The 21,660-nt window shown below is 38.6% G+C and overlaps 1 protein-coding gene across 5 annotated transcripts in view; it reads left to right on the plus strand.

Moving 5' to 3' along the window:
* The window catches only part of BBX (BBX high mobility group box domain containing), a 264,448-nt gene extending 245,589 nt beyond the window's left edge, over window positions 1-18,859 (plus strand). For 3 of the 5 annotated variants that reach the window (XM_069475077.1, XM_069475078.1, XM_069475079.1), the window contains 3 exons: window positions 6,507-6,704; window positions 8,505-8,691; window positions 12,902-18,859. In XM_069475077.1, coding sequence (XP_069331178.1) covers window positions 6,507-6,704; window positions 8,505-8,691; window positions 12,902-12,989 — 473 coding nt within the window. In that variant the 3' untranslated portion in view covers window positions 12,990-18,859. The remainder of the gene's footprint in view (window positions 1-6,506; window positions 6,705-8,504; window positions 8,692-12,901) is intronic. The other 2 variants (XM_069475075.1, XM_069475076.1) reach the window with 1 other exon arrangement.
* The last annotated feature ends 2,801 nt before the right edge of the window (window positions 18,860-21,660 follow it).

The raw sequence follows: 21,660 nt of genomic DNA on the forward strand, positions 1-21,660 counted from the left end.
AAAAAATTAAAATGCATGTTTGGCCTAAGTCATTTATCAGAAATACTCATGTTTTTAAGATATTTAGCAAAAGTATTTGAGTTAATACTAAACAAACATTTTTGGTTTAGTAGGCACAGTTCCCATCAGCCATGTCTGCTTTTATATCATTTTACTTTTACAGAAAATGTCAGCAGTACATCTGTTTTGTTTTCTGACGTATTAATTCACATTCATAACCTCTATGGAATATTATTTCTGCTCAAGTGCTGGCATAACAATATATGAATTGTGCTCTTCATAGCAGTAAATCCTAATATCCCCAAATTGATACAGTAGCTTTCTAAAATAGATTTTAAAATAAAATATATTTATAAATATATTCCGTACAGTTTTGGTAAATGTAAGGCACTGATGAACTATCAGAGGAATCTGAAAGGTATTTAAGGTTACTTTACTCTTTACTTGAAATGATACTGTTCTATTAATGTATACTTTGTTTCATTTTTTAAACACTGAAAACCCTGCAGAGGTACCAGAGCCTGTGCAATGTGGTAGAAAGAGCACTTACCTAGGAATTCAAAGATCTGGGTTCTAGTCTCAGATCTGCCACTAATCAGCCATTTTCAGTAGGACAAATTATTTATCCTCACTAGGATTCACTCTCCACATTGGTAGTAAGTACATATGTAATTCGTGTGTTGAGGGATTGGGTGAATGAGCAGATGTAGTAATACATAGATTGTAAATTCTATTTCCCCTCAAACACTTGATGATTTTATTATTGTGATACCTTGAACTAAGTGTTGTAATGCTAGAAGCACCGTCTTCTGCAGTCCTAATTTTCTGCCTATCTAGGGACTGAAAAGTAAATCAATTTTGAGTATTACAGGCAATCCCAAGCTTAGGAGGAATAGTGTTATTATTGGTGATATTTAGTTATATTTATTATTAATGCATATGAAATAAAACTTTGGAGAACATGCACTGAAAAATGTAGGTCCTTTATTTAGTACAGAGTGCAAACTCATTTTACATGGCCAGGAAAAAAAGGAATCAATTTGGGCATCAGAAATTACTAGTAACTTAAGGTAACCTTTTTCAGTTATTTATTTTCGTATCATCCTCAACATTTACTTGTTTGGTCTGTGGCTATGTGCTTTGTGAATTATCTAAGCCCTTTACGTTATCCTCACCTATGGCTGTATCACTGCTTATTAAAACTTTGCCTTGGAGGGTATAAATGTAGAGGGACATAAAATGAAATCATAATATAGAATAATTTTAACATGGGTAAGCCATCCTACACAAAGGTTAGATGGGAATGGTTTGCAGCTGATGTATCTAATAGAAATGTTGGTTCAACTGAAGCCATGTAGCTGTTCAGTTGTTCCTGACTCCCATTGAAGTGGATAACTTAAAATTCACTTATGCTTTCTTTACACCACTTTGTAAAGTATAACTTTGTGTATAACTTTACGTAGAACTATCTTGGAATTCATTTTTCCCCAAAATATCAGAAATCTTTAGATGCTTAGTAATCTGAGGTTTAAATGCTAAGCTTATGATCTGTCTTAAGCATTTTCCATATGCTTTTAAAATGCAAAATGGTTATAAACCACTTTCTGAAATTTTTTTTCTATTTCCAAAAATAGAAAGATTTCCTACTGCCTAGAATAAAAGGTAAAATTTTCAAATAAACCAAGACCACCTACCTCTGTGATGTTTATTTTTCTACCTAAGTTATGGTGTCATATGCTCATGCTTTAAAATAGAGATTTCTAATTGCAATAATGGTGATGATAATTAATACTTATTATCACTTACAGTTGACAGAGGGCTTTCACATAAATAGATATTTTTTTTAAATTTCATGTTGACAGCATTCCCAGTGAAGTAAGGAGGGTTTATCAGCCCCAAATACATGGTAAGGAATTGAAACCCAACCAACAGAAACAGGAAGGGAAGAAACCAGGTCTTTACTTAAGCACATTGGCCATTACTGTTTCAATTTTTCAGACATATCGATAAACTCTTAACCCTCATTTGGTTCAGATGTTGAAAACATAAATGATATCTTATAAAGACCCCCAAAACCTCAGACTAGGAATCTCCACAAGATTAGTTTCTTTGCAACATATAAATCTAATTGCAGACAGGAAGAACTCTGGTTTATAATTAGATTTTCACAGACGATCCACAGTGCCCAGACTAACTTGATCTCTTTTTTCAAGTTTAAAATAGTTGCTATAGAACTTCAGCAAAGTCTCCCAGGATCTTAGATAAGGCTCATTCATTTGGTTCTTTTTCCTGTGTTCCGTTCAGCATCTAACTGCTGTTTCAGCTCATGGGAGACCTACCAAAGACAATGAGATTCCAGATCTGGCTATAATAATTTCAGTGCAAGTTTGAGTCCCCCCAGTTGGAATGTGAATTCATGATTCTGGAGCACTCTAGTGGCCTCCTGGGGTACAATAGAAGAGCAGTGCTGCTTTCCCAAAAAACTTACTCCACAGTTTGGGATCAGAGTTTGGAAAACAAGACCGTCCCTTATTGCAACGTTCCTGACATGGCTCCAGGAGTGAGCTCGCATTATCACTCTCAGATGATACGCTCCAAGTGTGTTATGGTTATTGTCGAATGTAAAAAACTAGCCCTGTGGACTTGTTCTGCAGTGCTTGTGTAGTTTTGTGTGTTCAATTAAAAGCTGGAAGAGAAATGACTAATTTGTTTTTGGATGACAAAGCCTTTCTTTTTCTCCCTTTTCCATTAGGTGGGGGCAGGGAGGGGGAAGAACTGGCTTGTTATCTTTGTCCTCAACTTTCCTGCTTGTTTCCCTCTCTGAGCTTTTTTCATTTCTTGTTCCTCACCACCAAGCTTTGCTTTGCCAGTGTGGCTGGACTGAGATATACTGTTTCATCCCATACAGATCCATCTTGGACTCAGCCTCACCTGCCTTCCTCAGTTCTTCTGTCTTAGGTGAAGGTTCCCCCTAGACTGACCCTGAGGGCTGTCCTCCATCTAAACCATCAAACAAGACAGTATGTTCTGGTGTTAAACCCTGGGTCAAAATACGGGGCCAGACCTTTACCTCCTCTTCCGGACTCTAACAAAGTCACATTACATATGTTGTCCAAATGTGGATGATCTTTAGGGCCCATGATTACTTCTTGATCTAACAGTAGGTTTAGAGGAGACTTTTAGATAAGTGGTATTAGCTCCTTTTCAGAGACTTATAAGAAACTCCGGTGTATTCTATTCTTTTCTTTCTTTCTTTCTTTTTTTTTGCCTCTTCCACTTGGTCTGCAACCTGATTCACTCCTTCATCATCTTCCAGTACGTGGACCCCTGGGACGTGAGCATTGCTGTTTTCTTTTGGCTGCCTTGCCTAGGACCTTTGGGCTCCTTGGCTGCTAGTTTCTGAGCTTGCCCTGCCTAGTCCCAGTGCTTTTAGGCCTGAACCATACCTCCCATTTGCAATCAGTCCCTTTGCATCTGTGCCCTGGGCTTCTTACTGTGTTTTTACCAGTTCATCTTGAACAGACTAGAAAAGGAACAATCATTGAATAGAAACAAAACCATTTGAAAACTCACCAAAATAAAAAACAATCCAGAGGTAGTCGAGGGAATACGGTTCCCCAGGCTGTGACTCTGGAGCTGACTAGGGGCTTGCTTTTCCCCGGCAGGGCCCTGACTGTGGACTGTGTGCCAAAACCAACATTATTTTAGGGCTAAATATCTCCTTTAGAGCTAACGTAGGCCAACCTCCATCTCTACAGGAAGAAACTGAGACCCATGGTCCAGCAGTTAGTAATTTAAAAAGTCAGGAGTACAATTCCAGTGTCTCTGTGTTGGTGTTATTTCCATTACCCTGTGGTCTCTGTGTGAAAATCAGGTCATCCAACTGACTTGGGCTTTTTCTAGTATCCATGCGTTTTGTTTTACCTCATTGGTACTTCTTTCTGTAATCAGTTCTTCTGATGTAAGACATAATGCACCTTTCCCTCTGCAGAACCCTGCTATACCCTTATTTTCAAAAGTTCTGGATTTTTCTGGGAAGAGGAAGTAGAAAAGGGAAGAGGTTAATGCTCTTTCTGGAATGTCCATCTGCAATGTAGTGATCGTGCCAGAGAGGTACGCAAGACTCCCTCTGTAATCAGAAGGGATCTGGAGAAGAAACTAGAAATGTTGAAACTTGTGAATGTCCAGTAGAAGTTATTTAATGCTCATTGTAAATTCAGACGTTGGCTTCTTTGTACTTTTAGGAGGCTTTGAATTTTAAGGCTAAAGCAGAGTCATGAAACATCCTTGGAGTGTTTCTAACCAAATTATCTTTTATTTTACTGGAAACTTTTATTGAAGTTGAAACTAAAAAAAAAATCTTAAAATATATACCACCACTGGCCTATGTTAAGCTAAATATCAAAGTATAAATATTTTAAGACTAAATGAGTAAATTAGTTCATCTTTGAGGTAGATCTGTTTGACCTGGGTATAGATATGCCAATTTAAAATAATTCTTTATTTCTGATTTTTGATTACTTGCTTGAAAAGGTGTTTGGGAGCATTGCCAAGTAGTTTTTTTTAAATAACTGTTATCTTAAGGCTGTCCCCACACAGCCATCTGTTATGCAATACTGAGGTAAGGCCAAACCACAAATCATGGTTTGATTTCTGCCTTACATACTCTTTTGATGTAATTGAAATTATTTCCCACTTGTTTTGGAATGTGAACCCTGGAATCAGCCTCTTCTTTTCAGATATCTTTTAAAGACAAGGTGCCATGATTTCTAGCACAAAAGATCTCATTAATTTGTAGCCCTTCTTTCTTAAGGATATACCTAAACCCATTAGAGAGCTAGATTAAAAATTTTTTTTTTTTTTTTTTTTTTTTTTTGAGACAAAGTCTCACTCTGTTGCCCAGGCTAGAGTGAGTGCCGTGGCGTCAGCCTAGCTCACAGCAACCTCAAACTCCTGAGCTCAAGCGATCCTCCTGTCTCAGCCTCCCGAGTAGCTGGGACTACAGGCATGCGCCACCATGCCCGGCTAATTTTTTCTATATATATTTTTAGCTGTCCATATAATTTCTTTCTATTTTTAGTAGAGATGGGGTCTCGCTCTTGCTCAGGCTGGTCTCGAACTCCTGAGCTCAAACGATCCGCCCACCTCGGCCTCCCAGAGTGCTAGGATTACAGGCGTGAGCCACCGCGCCCGGCCTTAGATTAAAAATTTTAAATGAGGTCTATGCAAGTATTTATACCAACAAGTGTATTTTTTCATACCCAGAGTTATTCTTGCTCTGTTCTTTTGCTCTTATTTTAGCTTCTTTCCTTCCTATATTATACATATATTACTTTAGTGCCGACATCTACCTTCAGATCCACCTTCCTTTATCTTCTGGGTTTAGTTTGCTTGGAGATGGTCATGTCAGACCTTAATTTTCTGATCCACACTTACTACTTCTTTGTCAAAAATGATTTCTATGCTTATCCTAAGAGACTGGATAGTTTTAAATTTTTTTTTAATGTTCTTTTCCTTGAGTATAAGCCCTTAGGTCACTGGAATAAAAAAAAAAAAAACTCCCAATCATGAAACTTGACTACATGTATATGCGCCTAAACATTTACTAACCTCGTATCTCCATGTTCTTTTCTTACTTTTAAATTACGAGGGGGAGTGGTGAACTTCTAAGTAAATGAGTAAATAAGAAAAGATGCACGCGTTCCCAATCTGTTTAAACCAACAGTAAAGTGTGTGGTGGCGAGTGTCTTCCTTACTCTTGACCCAGTGACTCAGGATACAAGGATGTGCTATTAAATGATTTATTGGTGTTACAATTAGGATACCTAAAACTTTGCCTCTCCGTGAGTCCTGCTGATATGTGAGACTTCATTAAATTATTTCACTAAGCACATTCACCTTGTCCTAGAATTCAGTGAATGGGAGTTTCTTTCATTTGCATCCTGGCTTCACCAGTGTTTGTCCTGTCCTTACTGAGCCATCAATATGCATAAAAGAAGGTCAGGCTTCACAATTCTTTTCTGAGCAGCCCAACCTGATGCTTTTGAAAACAACCATAAATATAAATTTAAGAAGCACATATTTAATCTTAGTGTCCTCAGAAGAAAAAAACTTCTTTTACTATCCTCTCTAGACCAACTGGCCGAAAGGATCTCAGTTAGGGGCCCTGGTAACAACTGGGACATGTGGTCTCTGGGCACATAATTTATTCAGATTTGCATACATTATCCTCCCCCCCAACCTATAAAAGCCAAAGACTTAGAAAATGTAAAAAGAAAGAGAAAAGGTATCTTAATCCTCTGCACTTAATTTATCAAAGTAAATATCAGTAAGTAGTAAATAAATTATAGGCAGTGTGTTATTTCTTTTTTCCATCAATACTTTAGAAACTCTGAATGGAAATTCTCCATTCAGATGAGTCAGACATGTAGAAATGTTTCCTTCTTAGAGCAGTGTTGGTGCCTTGTGTTTCTGTGTGTAACTATATATGGTTTGTCCTGTTTCAGCCATATTTTCAGAAGACAAAAACACCACAGAGCCTGTTCATAAGGTTAAAAATACCCCATCCATTCCCAACACTCCAGAGCCAACGACGACACAAGAACCTTTGGTGGGCAGCCAAAAGAGAAAAGCAAGGAAAACCAAGATCACACACCTTGTCAGGACAGCAGATGGCCGGGTATCACCAGCAGGAGGCACGCTGGGTAAGAAGAGGGAGCTCTAGACAGAGATAACCAGAGCAAGCAGGTGACCACCATGGCCACGGTGGCCAGTGAATAACTGTCAGCCAGCTGTGATTCCTTGTTGAAAAGTGGCTCTGTTTTGCAGTTTTCTGCAGACCCCCAAATGTGTTTCATTCTGAGTTTTAAAATCACACGTATTTTTCCAAGAGCATATCTGAATTCCTATAAAGGAAAGGTAGTTTTTAGGACTGTCAGCTTCCCCTTCTCTTTCTTAACATGCACAAAGTCTTGATTAAGTAAATTCCAGGAGAGCCTAGACTTTTAAAGATACTAGATGAATCCATTTTATCCATTATCTGCTGTTCACGTTACTACAAGCCAGATTATCAGGTGTTCAAACCTTAGAATGCATCCAGCATTTCCTGTAAAGCTGATTCAGACCACTAAGGGAGCTTGAGAATGCTTCTAGATTTCTTGAGTTCTCTGGTCTAATCCAGCCAACCAGTGTTTCCGCATTCTCAGCCGTGGCCTGTGGTCTGTTTGCTATTCTTGGTGGCCTCCATAGCAGAATTACCCGAGGGGCCAGTGAGTGGTACTGAAAACCACCCCCAGAATCTTGGGGTGCTATACCAGCTAGGCATTAGTGGTCTTAGCTGTTGCCTTTCTGTACCTTGAACATTTCATTTTATCTGATTTGGGTTAATATGTATATGAATAGAGATGAATTGTTTGCTGAGTTAGAATTAGAGGACAATGCGGGAATTTTGTGCATTTTTCCTTGTGTTTTGTATACATAGATTATTAGAACTATAGAGCATATTAAAGACCTTGAATTTTGCCCTGTTGTATAAGAGCTAAAACTCAAAAAGGTGAAACTTTTTGTCCAAGTATGTTCAACGAAGTGGAAGTAGCATGAGGGCTCAAATCCAGATGTCCTCATGTTAGTCCAGCACGGCCCCTCCCCGCTTCCCTTTCCAGTCTGGGCTCTCTTCTGCGACTTTCATTTTGTAGACTGTTGTATCCTCATTTCATTTTCACTTGTAGGAAGAGTGAAAGATTTGGGGAAATACTCCATTTTACGTAGAAAAGCACCATACAACTTTCATATTCTAATGTATAACATTTATAGCTTTCATCAATTGCTTTCTATATTTAAAATTTTTTAACCCATTGTAAAAAATTTCTCCTCCTTTATAACGGCTATGTGATAAAGTGTACTCATTTCCAGGAGGCATGTTTGCATAGCATTTCATTCTACCTCTTTATAAATACTAGAGGGCCCTTTGTCTTCTTTCCAGTAGCTCTTCAGAGCAAAATAACAACTTGGGACCTCATTAGGATTGATTAACCTGCTGTTTGGGCCATCCTGAGTGTTAGTGTCACAGCACACCCAGTGTCCAAGTTGCCATAGCAGGGTATGCTATGGATTCATGAGAAAGGTTTAGTCGTTTGGGTTTTTAAGGGCCCTTTTACCATGTCTGCGGGCCCTCTGCAGAAGTCCGTTGCATTTTGTTTTGGCCAGTGCTCATTTTTCCATCCCACTCCAAGACTGACCCATTATTTGACCTTGGATATGACACAGTTTCTCTTCAGCTCAACTGCAGGGCATAGTGCTGTCCATAGTTGCAATTGAGCTTAATAAAGAGCTTTGTTACCATGGGAGAAGAGATCCTATAAAAGCCTTAATATTCAATGGATAGCAGAAGCGAACAGCAGAGAATGTTAGCACTTTTCACATTGTCTGGCACAACGTTTTCTCAGAGTCTCTTCTCTGGAGAGAACAAAGTGATCTTCTCATGATGGATCTCTCTTGTGTTACAGATGACAAACCAAAGGAACAACTGCAGAGGAGTCTCCCTAAAGCAGCCGAGACAGACTGCAATGACGAATGCTCACACAACACCGAGGCGGGGGAGACGCGGAGCAGTACTCCAGAAATGCCTGCCGTGTCTGCCTTCTTTAGCCTCGCTGCGCTGGCTGAAGTGGCAGCCATGGAGAATGTGCACAGGTTAGTGGTGGAACACGGACGGAGAGCAATGCAGAATGCAAATCGACCTTTTTGACATGTTTTGTGACATTTTTCACAGTGCATTGGGGTTCATACTTGGTTCAAGAGCCTGATTATTTATATGGGCTTTATATACAAAAGCATATATCCTAATGAATAGTGTGAGAAAATATAAGGGAATATAGCCAGCCAGGTTATTTTATGTTGAATATATTATCCTGTGGCTAAACTTCATTTCCATAAAAAGCCTGAGAACAGGGAGGTAGTGTTATCTAACCATTAGGCATGAGCTCTGGAGTCATATCACAGACCGGGGTTTAAGTCCTAGCTCCATCACCTGCAAACTGAAAGATCTTGAGCAAGACCTCTCTGCCCTGGGTTATTTCTTCTATAAAACGAGGGTAGGTGTCACTCATTCAGAGGTGTTACATGGGATGAATAGAGGATCCCGGTGCTGGCATGTGAGGATGGTGTTGGTGGCAGTGGTAGTACCAGCTGTCAGAACACAGTGTGGTTCAGGGGAAAGAGCATCTTGGTATCCGACTCATGGTAGGCAGACAGGCCTGGATTTTTCTTCAACTCTCTGTGATTTGCTACAAAGTCATTTAGTTCTCTGGACCCTAGTTTTCTCATCTTACATTGAGCATAATGATATCCCCAAAGAATTACAAAGTTGTAAGGATCAGACGAGATCACAGATGTGAAAACCCTTTGAACTCAACAAAGCCCCACAGAAAACATATTAATTTCTAAGTGTATAATTGGGTATTCTGCTGCTTAATGGATCTTTTGGGAAGGCAAAAAAGCCTTTTTGTAAATTCAGGTATTTTATATTTTTATTCAAAGTGGATTACCTATGGATGAGTTGCTTTCTTAGACTTTCAATCTTTGGTACAAAAGAGCTTGACACCTAGCACGCCTTGGATAGACACCTGTGGGCCCTGCTCCTTTTTCACATCCACGTAAACCTGGAGGCCCCGTGTGAGCTTGGTTTGCTTCTTATTCTTTACCTGCCACATTACAGTCTCGTGCTTCCTCACAAACAGCCTCTAGATATTTCCAAGAAGTCAAATTCCTTTTCATGTGTACACTACAAGTTCCTAACAGCAAAGTGAATGCTGACTGACATTGTTAAAACCCACCAAAGTCTCCGAGGGAGATAGTGCACAGAGACTTCTCCACTCAAGGAGTTTTATGGTCAGGTGTAGAGAACAAACACACACACGTGCAAATATCTGCCTGAATGTTACTTAATTTCCCTGTGAATTATGGAAATCAGAGGTGATGTAAGAATTCAAAGGAGGATCATACTTCAGGGCTCAAAAAAGGCTACCACGCAGTCTCCCTCACTGCTGCCGCCTGCTTTCGTTTCTGAACATGACTGTGGTCACACCATTGCTCTGTTAACCCAGCCTTCCATGACCCAGTCTGCGACCACAGAGAGCCACGGCAGACTTGCACACTCTCACCTTTCCCAGCCCTCCACACTCCCTGCCCTAGAGTTGCAAGTGGAATCACTTGCTCTTTTCCAGATGAGCCCAGTTCTTGCCTTTGTGCCTTTGTTCCTCTCCCGTGAATGGCTGGTCCTCCCTCCAGCCCTAGGCCCTGGTCCTTTGTGCTCAGTCCTGATAGCAAGGCAGCACGTTCCACGTTGCCCCCGCACTCTGTGTGCATACCTCTTACACCAGCTCCCACATTAGCCTGTCATTATTTGCTCATGCTTCTGTCTCTTTCCAGTATACTTTGAAAGCAAAACACTGGTTTTATTGGTCATGTCTCCAGCTTGCTTAAACAGTACCTGTTACGTTAATGGGTGAATGAATAAATGAGGTAGTTCTTGAAGTATGGCTGCGTAAGTTAGATAGCAGGCATAGAAAAAATAACATAAGTAAAAGTTATTTTTTTAACCTCCCATTAGAAAGAACAACATTGATTACTAGAATTTCACCATCAACCTAACAAGTGGGTAGTGTTCCTAATATGTAGAAAGACAGATCACAGTGGGGAGTCTTAGTTGTAACGTTAGCCCTTACCTCTTAAAGCAGATCTACCAGCCAGCCCTCTGCCTGTGAGCTTAATGTAACTGTACCTGGGTTGCACACCAATTAATTATTGCTTAGGCATCATCTAGGTTCATAGTTCAGAAGGTGGCCCATGGAGTTAGGGGTAGAACATACATTGCCTGCACTCTTGCCGTGAAAAATCTAACATTAGGTTTAGAAATCCAACACAGACAGTTTTACAAAATGCATAAAATAGAATTGGAACGAACCTTTGTTAAGAGCCTGTTTATTTACTAGGAGTTTTTAAGGAGGAGAGCTCATTAAAGTTAATCCTTAAATTAGCTGTCCCAGGTGGGCCTTTTTAGTCCCATTTTAATGATGTACAGACAGTTAATTAACTTGCCAAAAGCACACAGTTATTTCGTGTCAGAGCCAAGATTTGAACTCCAGGGTCTTTGCTCTTTGCTCTAGCATGATGCCTAAGAAAGCATAGGTCAATATCATAGAAAATCTTGACGAATCTCCCCTGACCCTTCCACTGGGAGCTAGAACCATCACTTAGTTGCAGCTCATAGTTAGTTCTCTCCCGTAGTGATCCAAACTCCTTTCCTTTTTTCGTTGATTGAGCTGGACTTTTACACCAGTTTTTCTCTCTCCCTCCTGCTATTTTTTTTTACATTGTACTTTTCATCTTTCACTTTTCTTTGTTTTTTTTTTTCTTTTCCAATAATTAAAATTCTTTTGGATCTTTTAGTACTATTAAATATTCAATCTTAAAAGTGAAAAATATCATTCTAATTTCATCTTTATTTAAAAAAGAGCTGAACATATTGAACAGGAGGTGCTTATAGCATCCACATGTGAATAAACAGGTTAATCCAGAATTTTGATTCTAACACTTTTTTTTTTAAATCCTAAATATCTTGGGCTATTAAGTGATCAAAAGACTCTGAAACTTCCAAATGTTGTAATTTGTCTACATTATTTTTCTTTATTGTGCATCAAGAGGAACTTGAGTATTTGGAGCAGATATAATCTGAATCTTACAATAACTCCTTTTGTTCTAAGTTCTCTGAAGAAGATACTGTATTGAAAGGTCAACCAGTGAAAACATTGCCAGTACTTCACGTGTTTTCAGTACAGTGTTATGTGCTTCATACGATTGTAAGGGTCAGAGCAGTGAGTGTGCATTGTCTGGGCAGCTAGACTCAGTAGGCCTGTTGGCATATGTCAAGGAAATGCCCAGTCCTATTTTTTTAGAATGAGAAGCTCTGTAGAAATTACCAAGAATTTTAGACAGTTTTCTCATAACCATGAAGTAAATTATATTTTTTACTACAAATTATACAAAAGCTGAATGAAAAATCAGCTATGTTTGGCATAGTTCCAATCCAAATGATGGAAATTTCCTTGAATTTTCTAGTCCTGTCTGGAGTTTTCCCTCCATGTGTTGATTTTGGCCCAAGTAGGCTGGATTTTCTTAGAATCTAAAATCCAGAGTCAGTACTTGCTTTCTTGCTCTATACACTCTGTGTCCATGCATGGACTTTTCTTTTGTTTGGAGCATTTCACAGTTTCTTCATTCATTGTTTATTTTTCATTCTTTTTTTCTTTGAGTTACACTTCATTTCCCTTTCTCTTCAGGAATCATTGCTTTTATTGGCCTTGAGTTTTAAATTGAGGATATTATTGTGTGTATTAAAAAATGTATGTATATTAAGAAATGAGCCTGGAGATACCAATTATTACAGGAGAGTTTTCCCTTCAGGCAAGTCAAGGAAAGGAGCATGTCATTTTTAGTATCAGTGGATCAGGAGGAAGATTGTTGTCCCAGCCCCTCAGTCCTTGATTGAAGTTTTCCATTTCTTACGGTGATGCCCCAAATCTGTTGATATTTCAGGCTTCATCTCTTCAAATGGAATTGGTTAGTTTTGGGGCCAGCGGGTACATTGTTGGGTTGTAAGAAGGGAATTAAGAAATCTCAGGATGGAAGGGAGGATGGGAAGGAGGAAGGAAAAAGAAGGAGGGGAAAAACAAAAAAGAAACTCTAAGGACAAAAACAGTTTTCATTAGATGATTCAAGTAACAAATCAGCAATAGCTGTTACACAAGATACTGGAAAGCTTTTATTTGTTATTCCTCATCCTCTCCTGTCTCTGATAACATACTCTGAATAAGTGATTTTTTTCCTTCCCCCTGTTTTACAGAGGTCAGAGGTCAACTCCGCTCACCCATGATGGACAGCCAAAAGAAATGCCACAGGCTCCTGTACTTATTTCCTGCGCTGACCAGTGAAGCGCCCTTTACTTGTAAAACATTGTGCTTTACCTACTACCCTAGCCTTGTCTTTACCGAGGGATGCTAGTGAGGCCATGTGGTGGGAGATAGAGACTGCAAACAAGTGCTTGTTGCCCTACACGGCCCAGATTCACTTGAAGCAGAAGTTAGCATCCTGGGCCAGTTTGTTCTTTTGGAACCTGGAATCTTTGAGGGTGATGTGATCTGTCTGGTGATATTGAGCAGAAACAGAATGGTTTTGGAGCTTTGCTTTCTATTGAAGGCTTTTGATGGTAATAGGTGGTAACTTGGTAAAAGGCTGCCTTTACTGTAGCTCATCCAGCATCTCTTTTACCAACAGAGAGTGTGAAACTAGTTTCATATATTACCTAGTTATTCTTTCAAAAGAAAACAAAAAACAAAAAAACAAAAACTGACGCACTGCACTAGTTATTATTAGATATTCTTAGTCTTTTTTGTACATGGAGATTTAAGTTCTAAGATGGTTTATATAATAGGTTATACCTACATTTATATTGTAGAATAAATATTAAAAAGCCTGTTCCAGAAGACTCCCAAGCAGCATGGGCAGGCAGATGTACCATTGTTAGCGGTGTATGCTCGGCCTCGTGGTCCATATATTCTGCACTTTTATATTTGCCACCAGAGTGGTAGTTTGCTGGCAAAAAAAAAAAAGACAGAGAAGAGAGAGAGAAACATTACAACTCTTACAATCTGAATTTTTTTCTTAGCCTTGAGTGACCAAGAAGAATTTGCTTGGGGCAAATTGTGGCAAATATTTTCCCAGACAGGGGAAGAGTCCTGCAGATTACAGATTACTGATGTTTTCATGCCTTGAGGATTCTTTTATTTTTACACAGGGGTCTAAGTGACCAATGGATTGTTCATACAAACAAAAAAAAGACAAAAATATTATTCAGAAGTGACCTTAGTATTACTTCACTATTCTAAACACATTGAAGACACTCACTTCATGTGGACTTGGAGCTACAGACCTTTCACATCCATCACGGACAGACTGGACGGGTTGCAGTTGCTATGCACGGCCTGCCTGGCGCTGCAGGTGTGAGAGCCATTTCGAGTTTGTGCTGTTTAGGAGGTATTGCGTCAGTGATGAGGGAGGTATGCCTGACCAGAGTGGGACTCTCAGTCATAGGCCCACCTGCAAGTTTCTGTTTCCTTTTTGTATTTTGTTGCTTTTGAACATAAAACCAACCATACGTATGCCGGTGCCAAGTGGATTAACTGGCTTAGAACATTCAACATATTGACTTAACCACCTGACGTTCACAGTGTCTTGTTTCCTAGCAACAGATGCAAAGGGATAAATCAAAATTAGTCTGAGGCTGCATATTTTACAGGGTATTTGTTCTATAGCACAAAGTATTTCCCCACTTTTGCATCACAGCACAAACTACCAAATTTTAATGATCGGATTCCAGCAATAATTTTTAAGGGTTTTCAAACTGGCGGAATTTTGATAGTGCTAGTTCAAGTTTGAAGCTTTTGAATTAGATCTCTAAATGGTGACAGTTTACATGGTTTTATCTAGCTTTCTTATTTATACTTGACTGAATTGTAATGATGATTTTTTTTCTAATTGTAATTTGACCTAATAGCCATACAAAACATGACTCTATTAATACTGACTAGGTTTAGCTCCTCATGGTTGTAGATATTACTTCAGTTTCGGTGCTGGAAAATATGTACAACATACTAACAGGACAGAAAAAATATATAGAGGGTTGTTTTCTTTTTAAAGCAGATAAAGAGGGCAGCAGAGCGCTGGCATGGTGTCCTCAGATATGCATGTTCATTGTGGGGATGGAGGAAGAAGGGATTAGTAAAAGGTTAATCAGAGGTTATAGCTTACCCCCATCAAATAGAAATAAATCAAGTGAGCAGTTCCAGATTTTAGCCTAATATTTTTACTATGATGCTGTTTTATTAATATTTTCTAAATTTCAATACAAAAAGTGAATGTTTGAGAATTGCTGGGTCCCGATGTTGGTGGCTGTTGGAGTTTTGGACCACTTGCTAGCAGTGATTTGAAAATTATAATTAGCTAAAAATCCAAAAAAACAAAAACCAACAACAAAAATTGTATGGTGCAGAACATGCACCTTGACAATGGTACTACCTTGTTATTCTATAGAACACGTTAGAGTAGATCTATTTTTGCCAGAGCACCCTCCTTCAGTCCTCTTGACATTTCACTAGAGTCCCTTAAGAGATTGCTGTATATTCGTGGGATCTTTTTTAAAAAAGAAGCAAAACAAAAGATTACTTTTTTTCTATGTGATTAATATCTTACTTGATCTGCTTTTCCTAAACCTCAGTGGCTTTTCCCTTAGGCAGGGGTAGGGGAGGGAGGGCAACCTACTGGATATGACTGTTTTCAGATACTTTAAAAACAAACCTTTTTGTAGAAATGCTTAATTTTTAAGCGGTTAGGCACCGAGAGTAGCAGAAATCCTGCAAAGCTTTATAGTTCCTTAGACACTCACCTTGTCGTCTCTCTGAGTGAAGTCTTGATTTCGGTAATAGTGCTTCTCATGCCCTGGATCTGCTGGAGAGGAGTGTTGGTATTTTCAGGTAACAACATTTGTTAGCACAAATATTTCAGACCAATATGTAGTGCTCTCCCCCCAACCCCCGCTTCCATTTTCATTTCATTTCTCTCATTCTTTTTTATTTTGGAAAATCATATTGCTATGGTGTGTACTTTAATCTGCCAGCAGTTACCGTCTACACTAACATTTGTCCCACAGCATCCTCGAGAGAAAAAATTGTTGCACCTTATGTAAATCTCAAGCAAACCAAAATATGATACTCTTCTGCTTTGTTTTATTCTAAATTGTTGTATCATATCTTTCTGAAACCATTCTGAATTTAGTTGAAATTATCAATATTTATGCTTTTAACCTTAATTTCTGGATTCAAACCTGTATATAAATCTTTTGAAAAAAATTGTCCTAGCCCTTCTCTGCGATGCTGGAAGTAGAAGATTTCGTCTCAGATGGAGACGTACTGTTCCAGTTTTCTTTAGCCTTTTATTTATTTAGTTACTCTGGGTATTTCCTATGTAATTTTGAAGTGTGTAGAGTATATTATAGTAACTGAAGCTGCAGCTCTAAGAAGCTGAGTGAAAGAAAAAAATACTGTAAAACATCCTTTAAGTTTTTATTTGTTTGGGTACTGTATATGAGATCGGGAAAAAGAAAAGTGTCCCATAGCCACATTGGAAATACAGGTTCTTGTCCCCAAATTGGGTTAGTTCCCAGATTTTAGATCAAAATTGTTAAATCATTAAAACCCTTTTTAAAAGATAAATCATACCGTTGTAATTCCGACAGTCTTTTTCCCACAAATATCAGAAATATATTTATTTAATTCTATCAGATGAGCTTTCTACCAATGCCATGTCCCAATACTCAGCCGTGCTGAAATAATTACCATGTGTTATCATTGTTATTCCGGTTCCTGCCATGAAAATTGCTGGAGAAAAAGAAGTAGTGATAAAACACTATGAACAAAAAGGAGCATCTGAACTGGTCTGGATACTTCTAATCCAACATGTTCAATTCCTGTCATTTCCTTCAGTCAGATGCTACTGTAAGTCATAGAAAGTTTTGTTTGTACTCTGCAGTCTTTGGCTCAATGTATGGAAGTGTTTGCACCTATGTAAAATCTCAAGCTACTTATAAATTGATACAGAACAGGAGTAAGCTGAAAACTGAATGGCATGTCTCGTTTATAGGGTTGGGTGGGGTGGGGAATACCAAATAGCTCTGTTCCAAGTTTGGCGTTTGGCATTAATGTGAAGCAGTGGGACCATGCTGCCTGCTAAACTACTGTATGAATTGTAAATGTTCTGAAGACCAGCAGCTGGAGGCTGGAGGACAGCATCCGTGTGACAAGGCGAAGCACCGCCGCCTCGTCGGGGAAGAGGAGGGAATCTCGGGAGGCCCGGAGTCGTCCTTTGTGAAGGGAATGTTGGTGTGTGTGTGATGCTGTCGAGGAGATTCCCCTTTGATTGCACTGCTCCACAGAGCCCTCGTGTAAGGCCAACCTTAATGGGCTACCTCGGCTTTAAAAGTTAATTTCAGTAAGTCCTGTTATAAAAGTTTGTCTTTTTTTGCTTCTACCTTCGGTGCCACTATTTTCCACTGCAGTGTTTTGACTTCACAAACCGCCTTCTCCAGAGAGAACAATGTATTGCTGAAAATGGGCAGTAGAAGCAAATGCTATTATTCCATTTGACCTATAAAGTATTCAGAATGACTGCTAGGTAGCAATGAAAATTTAGCTTTCCCCAAATAGGTCCTTGTTTTTCACCTTACAAAAAGTGTACTAATTGTTAAAGTAGATATTGCTTTTGTTTAGATGAGCATTCCCAAAGAATTAGACTTGGATTTATTTTATTTGAATTTGGGGATTTTTAAAAATTATCTTACTTAGATTGACTAACAGCATACTTATAATTAAAAAAGAAGCAGTTGTTCAGTTCATCTTACCAGATGTGTCTGCCGAAGTATTCAGGGTTTGATGAACTGCTTTGCTTTAGTTTGGAAGCGATAGCTCAGTTTATCATACTCCATATTAAATGACTTTGTTCTTTTCACTGGGGACACTATCTTCCTTACACTTCGGAACAAAGAAGCCACAAACGAGTGAATAAAAAGACAAATATATTTGACTCCCTCACAATATCCCTCTCTGTATGTGCTACCCTTTTCTTCTACATTTTTAAAAAAGTTTCCTCTTCTGGCCAAATTTTATCTGTGGTGGTATGATTTATATACTATAAAATTGAGAGAGGAAACCTTGTAGTTAAAAGTTGTATGGCCATTGCTTTCTTTTTGCAGTCAGTGGTCAAAACTGATCATGCCCTCAGAATTGATTTTTATGCACAGAACTAGTTATTGTGAACATTACTACTCCTTCCAAAGATTTCCTGACAACTTGGGCCAGAACTGGTTCCTGAGTAACAAGGATCGAATTCAATGCCTCCAAACCCTTCCACACGCAATGCAAATCTTACCTCACAAGCTCTAACCTAAATCACAGAAACACTCATGTTTCTTGAATGAACACTGATTTCGCTTTGCGGCCCCCCACAGGGGTGGGCTTATGTCCCCAACACCTCACATTAGTGCCTCGGCTCTAAGAGCGGCAGAACTGGGGTAGGGAAGGTGTGCCATCTGGAGCTCAGCGACTTGCTCAGCAACGTTTTTTTCATTTCATTAGCACTAAACAAGTCTCTTGCTCTCAGGAATTTGTCAAGAAAAAGAATAAAACCACCTGAGATTCCACATACCAGATTATGAACTTTTCTCATAGGTTTGAATTGCTTACTTCCATGTCATAAATTAACCATAGCTTCATTTGACCACCAGGTCTTAAGTCTGTTGACAGTTTCAGCATGACCGAATCGCTCATTTTTTTGCTTTCAGAAATTGGCTTGGTTCTCTTTAGAGTTGGTGTAAACATGCCATGTAATAAATGATTTCCACTTAATGGTACAACAGAATTATTGCTTTCTAGATGTATGTGTAGTAAAAGTCAATATACACATTTATATAATTTCTTTCTGCAAAATCTTATACCTAATTTGATATTTCTAAAAATTGCACATGTAAGTCATGTGTATAACATGCTAAAGTACTTTAACTGTGATCTTAAAACTGAATAAAAATATTTAATAAAACTTTGAAATATTTTAAAGATATTATTCAAATATATTTCTTTATGTTCACACACTACCGGCCATAGAATACGTGCCTTTGATGTACCATATCCACTAAAAACACTAGGAAAAATACTTTAATAAAAGTAAGATATTTCAACTATTTCAAAACATTGAATGATGTCTCCCCCTAAACTGCATTTGCCTGTGATTCACCATTTTCTGAGCAGCCTTCGTGCTTTTTCCCGAAATTGTAGAGTAATGATCAGCCTGACAGAAGAAAGACCATATGCTTTGGTATGCCACTGGCGATGACAGCCTTTGGGGCACCTCCCTGGGGAGAGTGATCTGGACATACCATCTTTCCCTGAACTAGAAACTCTGCAAGTGATAGATCATTAAGACTATTACCTGGGAAACTCAAACCTTGGATTTGCCAAGTCCAATATTCCTGAACCTTAGATATGTTTTTTGTTTTCTTTGGAAACTACACACACATACACACCACACATGCACGTACACACACACACACACACACACACACACACGTACACAGTGTAACTATCAACGAATGAATGGGCTTTGCATTCAGACAGACTTGGCTTCAAGTTCTGGCTCCACCCATTTGCCATTGGGTTTTTTAACCTCCCTGAGCCAGACTGATCTAAATGACCATAGTGATGGCACCTCCTTGTACCATTGCTGTGGGGATGAAAAGAGAATATGAAAATGTCATTGGGGCCTGTAGTATAAATGCTCGTGAAACGGTAATTATTGATTGTATTTTTATTCCAACTCTAGGTCAGCACATTTCTTTCAATACATTCAAGAGATCCTGAGTATAACTGGTCCTCTTCAAAGTAAACTTATAAGGGCCTGACACTTCAGAGATAAGTTGTTTCAGGAGATTTGATGGTGTGGAAAATTTAGAATAAGTTAAATTCACATCAGTTAACTCGTACTTTTGTACGTAGCACCGTGGAAGATTTTTCTGTAAAGTTAGTCTGCCTAATGAATTATACAAGATACTCTAGCACACCTCCTTTCTATTCCTGAGAATAAAACGTGTGTGTGTGGCGGGGGAAGAGGGATCCATATGAAAGATTAAAATTCTGTTAGAAAAAAAGTGACAGAATATAAATATGTGTGACTTTATGGTCCTACATGTGATACAGTTGCATCTATCCTTTTCAATAGAACATGAAACTTCTTCCAAGGAAAAATAAAGTGGTTCTTATCAACAGTAAGGGAGCAAAAACTAATACTACTAACTCCATCCATACTAAAAGGAAGACTGAAGATTATCAGTCATAATTTACCATCAACCTTTTTTTTTTTTTTTTTTTTTTTTTTTTTTTGAGACAGAGTCTCACTCTGTTGCCCGGGCTAGAGTGAGTGCCCTGGCGTCAGCCTAGCTCACAGCAACCTCAAACTCCTGGGCTCAAGCGATCCTCCTGCCTCAGCATCCCGAGTAGCTGGGACTACAGGCATGCACCACCATGCCCGGCTAATTTTTTGTATATATATATTTTAGTTGTCCATATAATTTCTTTCTATTTTTAGTAGAGACGGGGTCTCACTCTTGCTCAGGCTGGTCTCGAACTCCTGACCTCGAGCGATCCACCCGCCTCGGCCTCCCAGAGTGCTAGGATTACAGGCGTGAGCCACCGCGCCCGGCCACATCAATCTTTTTTATCTTTTTGAAATTATGGAAATTTTTAAGTACAGTATATGCAACAGTAGAGAGCTTAGTATTTTGAACCCTGTGTACCCATCATCCAGCTTCAACAAATACCAACATTTTCCCAACTCCTGTTTCATCTGTACCCCATCCATTTTCCTCCACCTCATACCCTCGCATCAGACAGTGTGCACAGCCCAGAAAGATGTCATCTGTGAAAATGATCAGGTAAAGCCTTTAAAAGTGAATCTTTCGGTATGCACAAATTTTCATTTTTATATTCCAAAAATGTTTGTTGTCCAAAGCATAATGGACCCAAGAACGCAAAGAATGGAAGTGCTAAAGTGAAGGTTATCTCTATATTTACTTATTTTGATCCAGTTTCCAGAAAGACTTACTTGATCAAAGAGAGCTGTTTCTTAGGACGTCTTTTTTTTTCGGGGGAGGAGTCTTATTTTCTTTGATTTTTTACCCGGACTTAATCTCTAAAAAGGCCCAAAGGCTAAAACTTACAATTTTGTGTACGTGTTAACAGTATGTCCTTAAACTTTTCCCTCCAACCCTGTTCCCACTGCATTTTTCTTTCTTCCTTAGATTTTCAAGAAAAAATCTATTGAAGAGGTAGGGACAAAATTTTACATGAGCTCCAGAAGACAAGTTGCCAAAGATTTTAAAAGTCTGAAATCCTAAGTCACTAGGCCAGAAATTAAGGTATAAAATGAAATCCCTTTCTGAAAGAGATAAAATAATAGTTTGACTCACCCCTCTAGGAGATTCCTTACCCTAGGGAATGTTACAAAAGGTCATTTTGTTGCAGAGTTATATATTGGAGAGTCAGAAGAGAAAAATGTGAGGATTGGAAGTCTCTTGAGGAAGTTGGAGGATGAAAGAGGAAAAGGAAAGTTCATACAAATAGGTCTTGGATGTTTTATGTTTAGAAGTCAAAATAGTTTTAAAGCCAGCATGAAAATATGTCCAACAAATATGCCCAAGTATAATGATTATCTTTTTGTGATCTTTTCTACTATTGGACATCATCAGTATCTGTGGTGCTTATGAAAGGACGATTAAACAGATAAAAGTTATATCCTCCAGAAATAATCATGAAAGCACTGAAAAATTTATACAAACAGTAATAGATACAACAATAGGTAATGATTAGCCATATAATTGGAAGCATTTATTGAAATAGAAGGTCAATATTGATATAATAAACAATTTTCTTCCAAGTCAAGATACTATATTCTTGAGGTAAATATTGGAAAAATTTAGATATTGTTTTATAAGATTTAAAATTT

The sequence above is a fragment of the Eulemur rufifrons genome, chromosome 7 (assembly GCF_041146395.1).
Source record: "Eulemur rufifrons isolate Redbay chromosome 7, OSU_ERuf_1, whole genome shotgun sequence".
Lineage (NCBI taxonomy): Eukaryota > Metazoa > Chordata > Mammalia > Primates > Lemuridae > Eulemur > Eulemur rufifrons.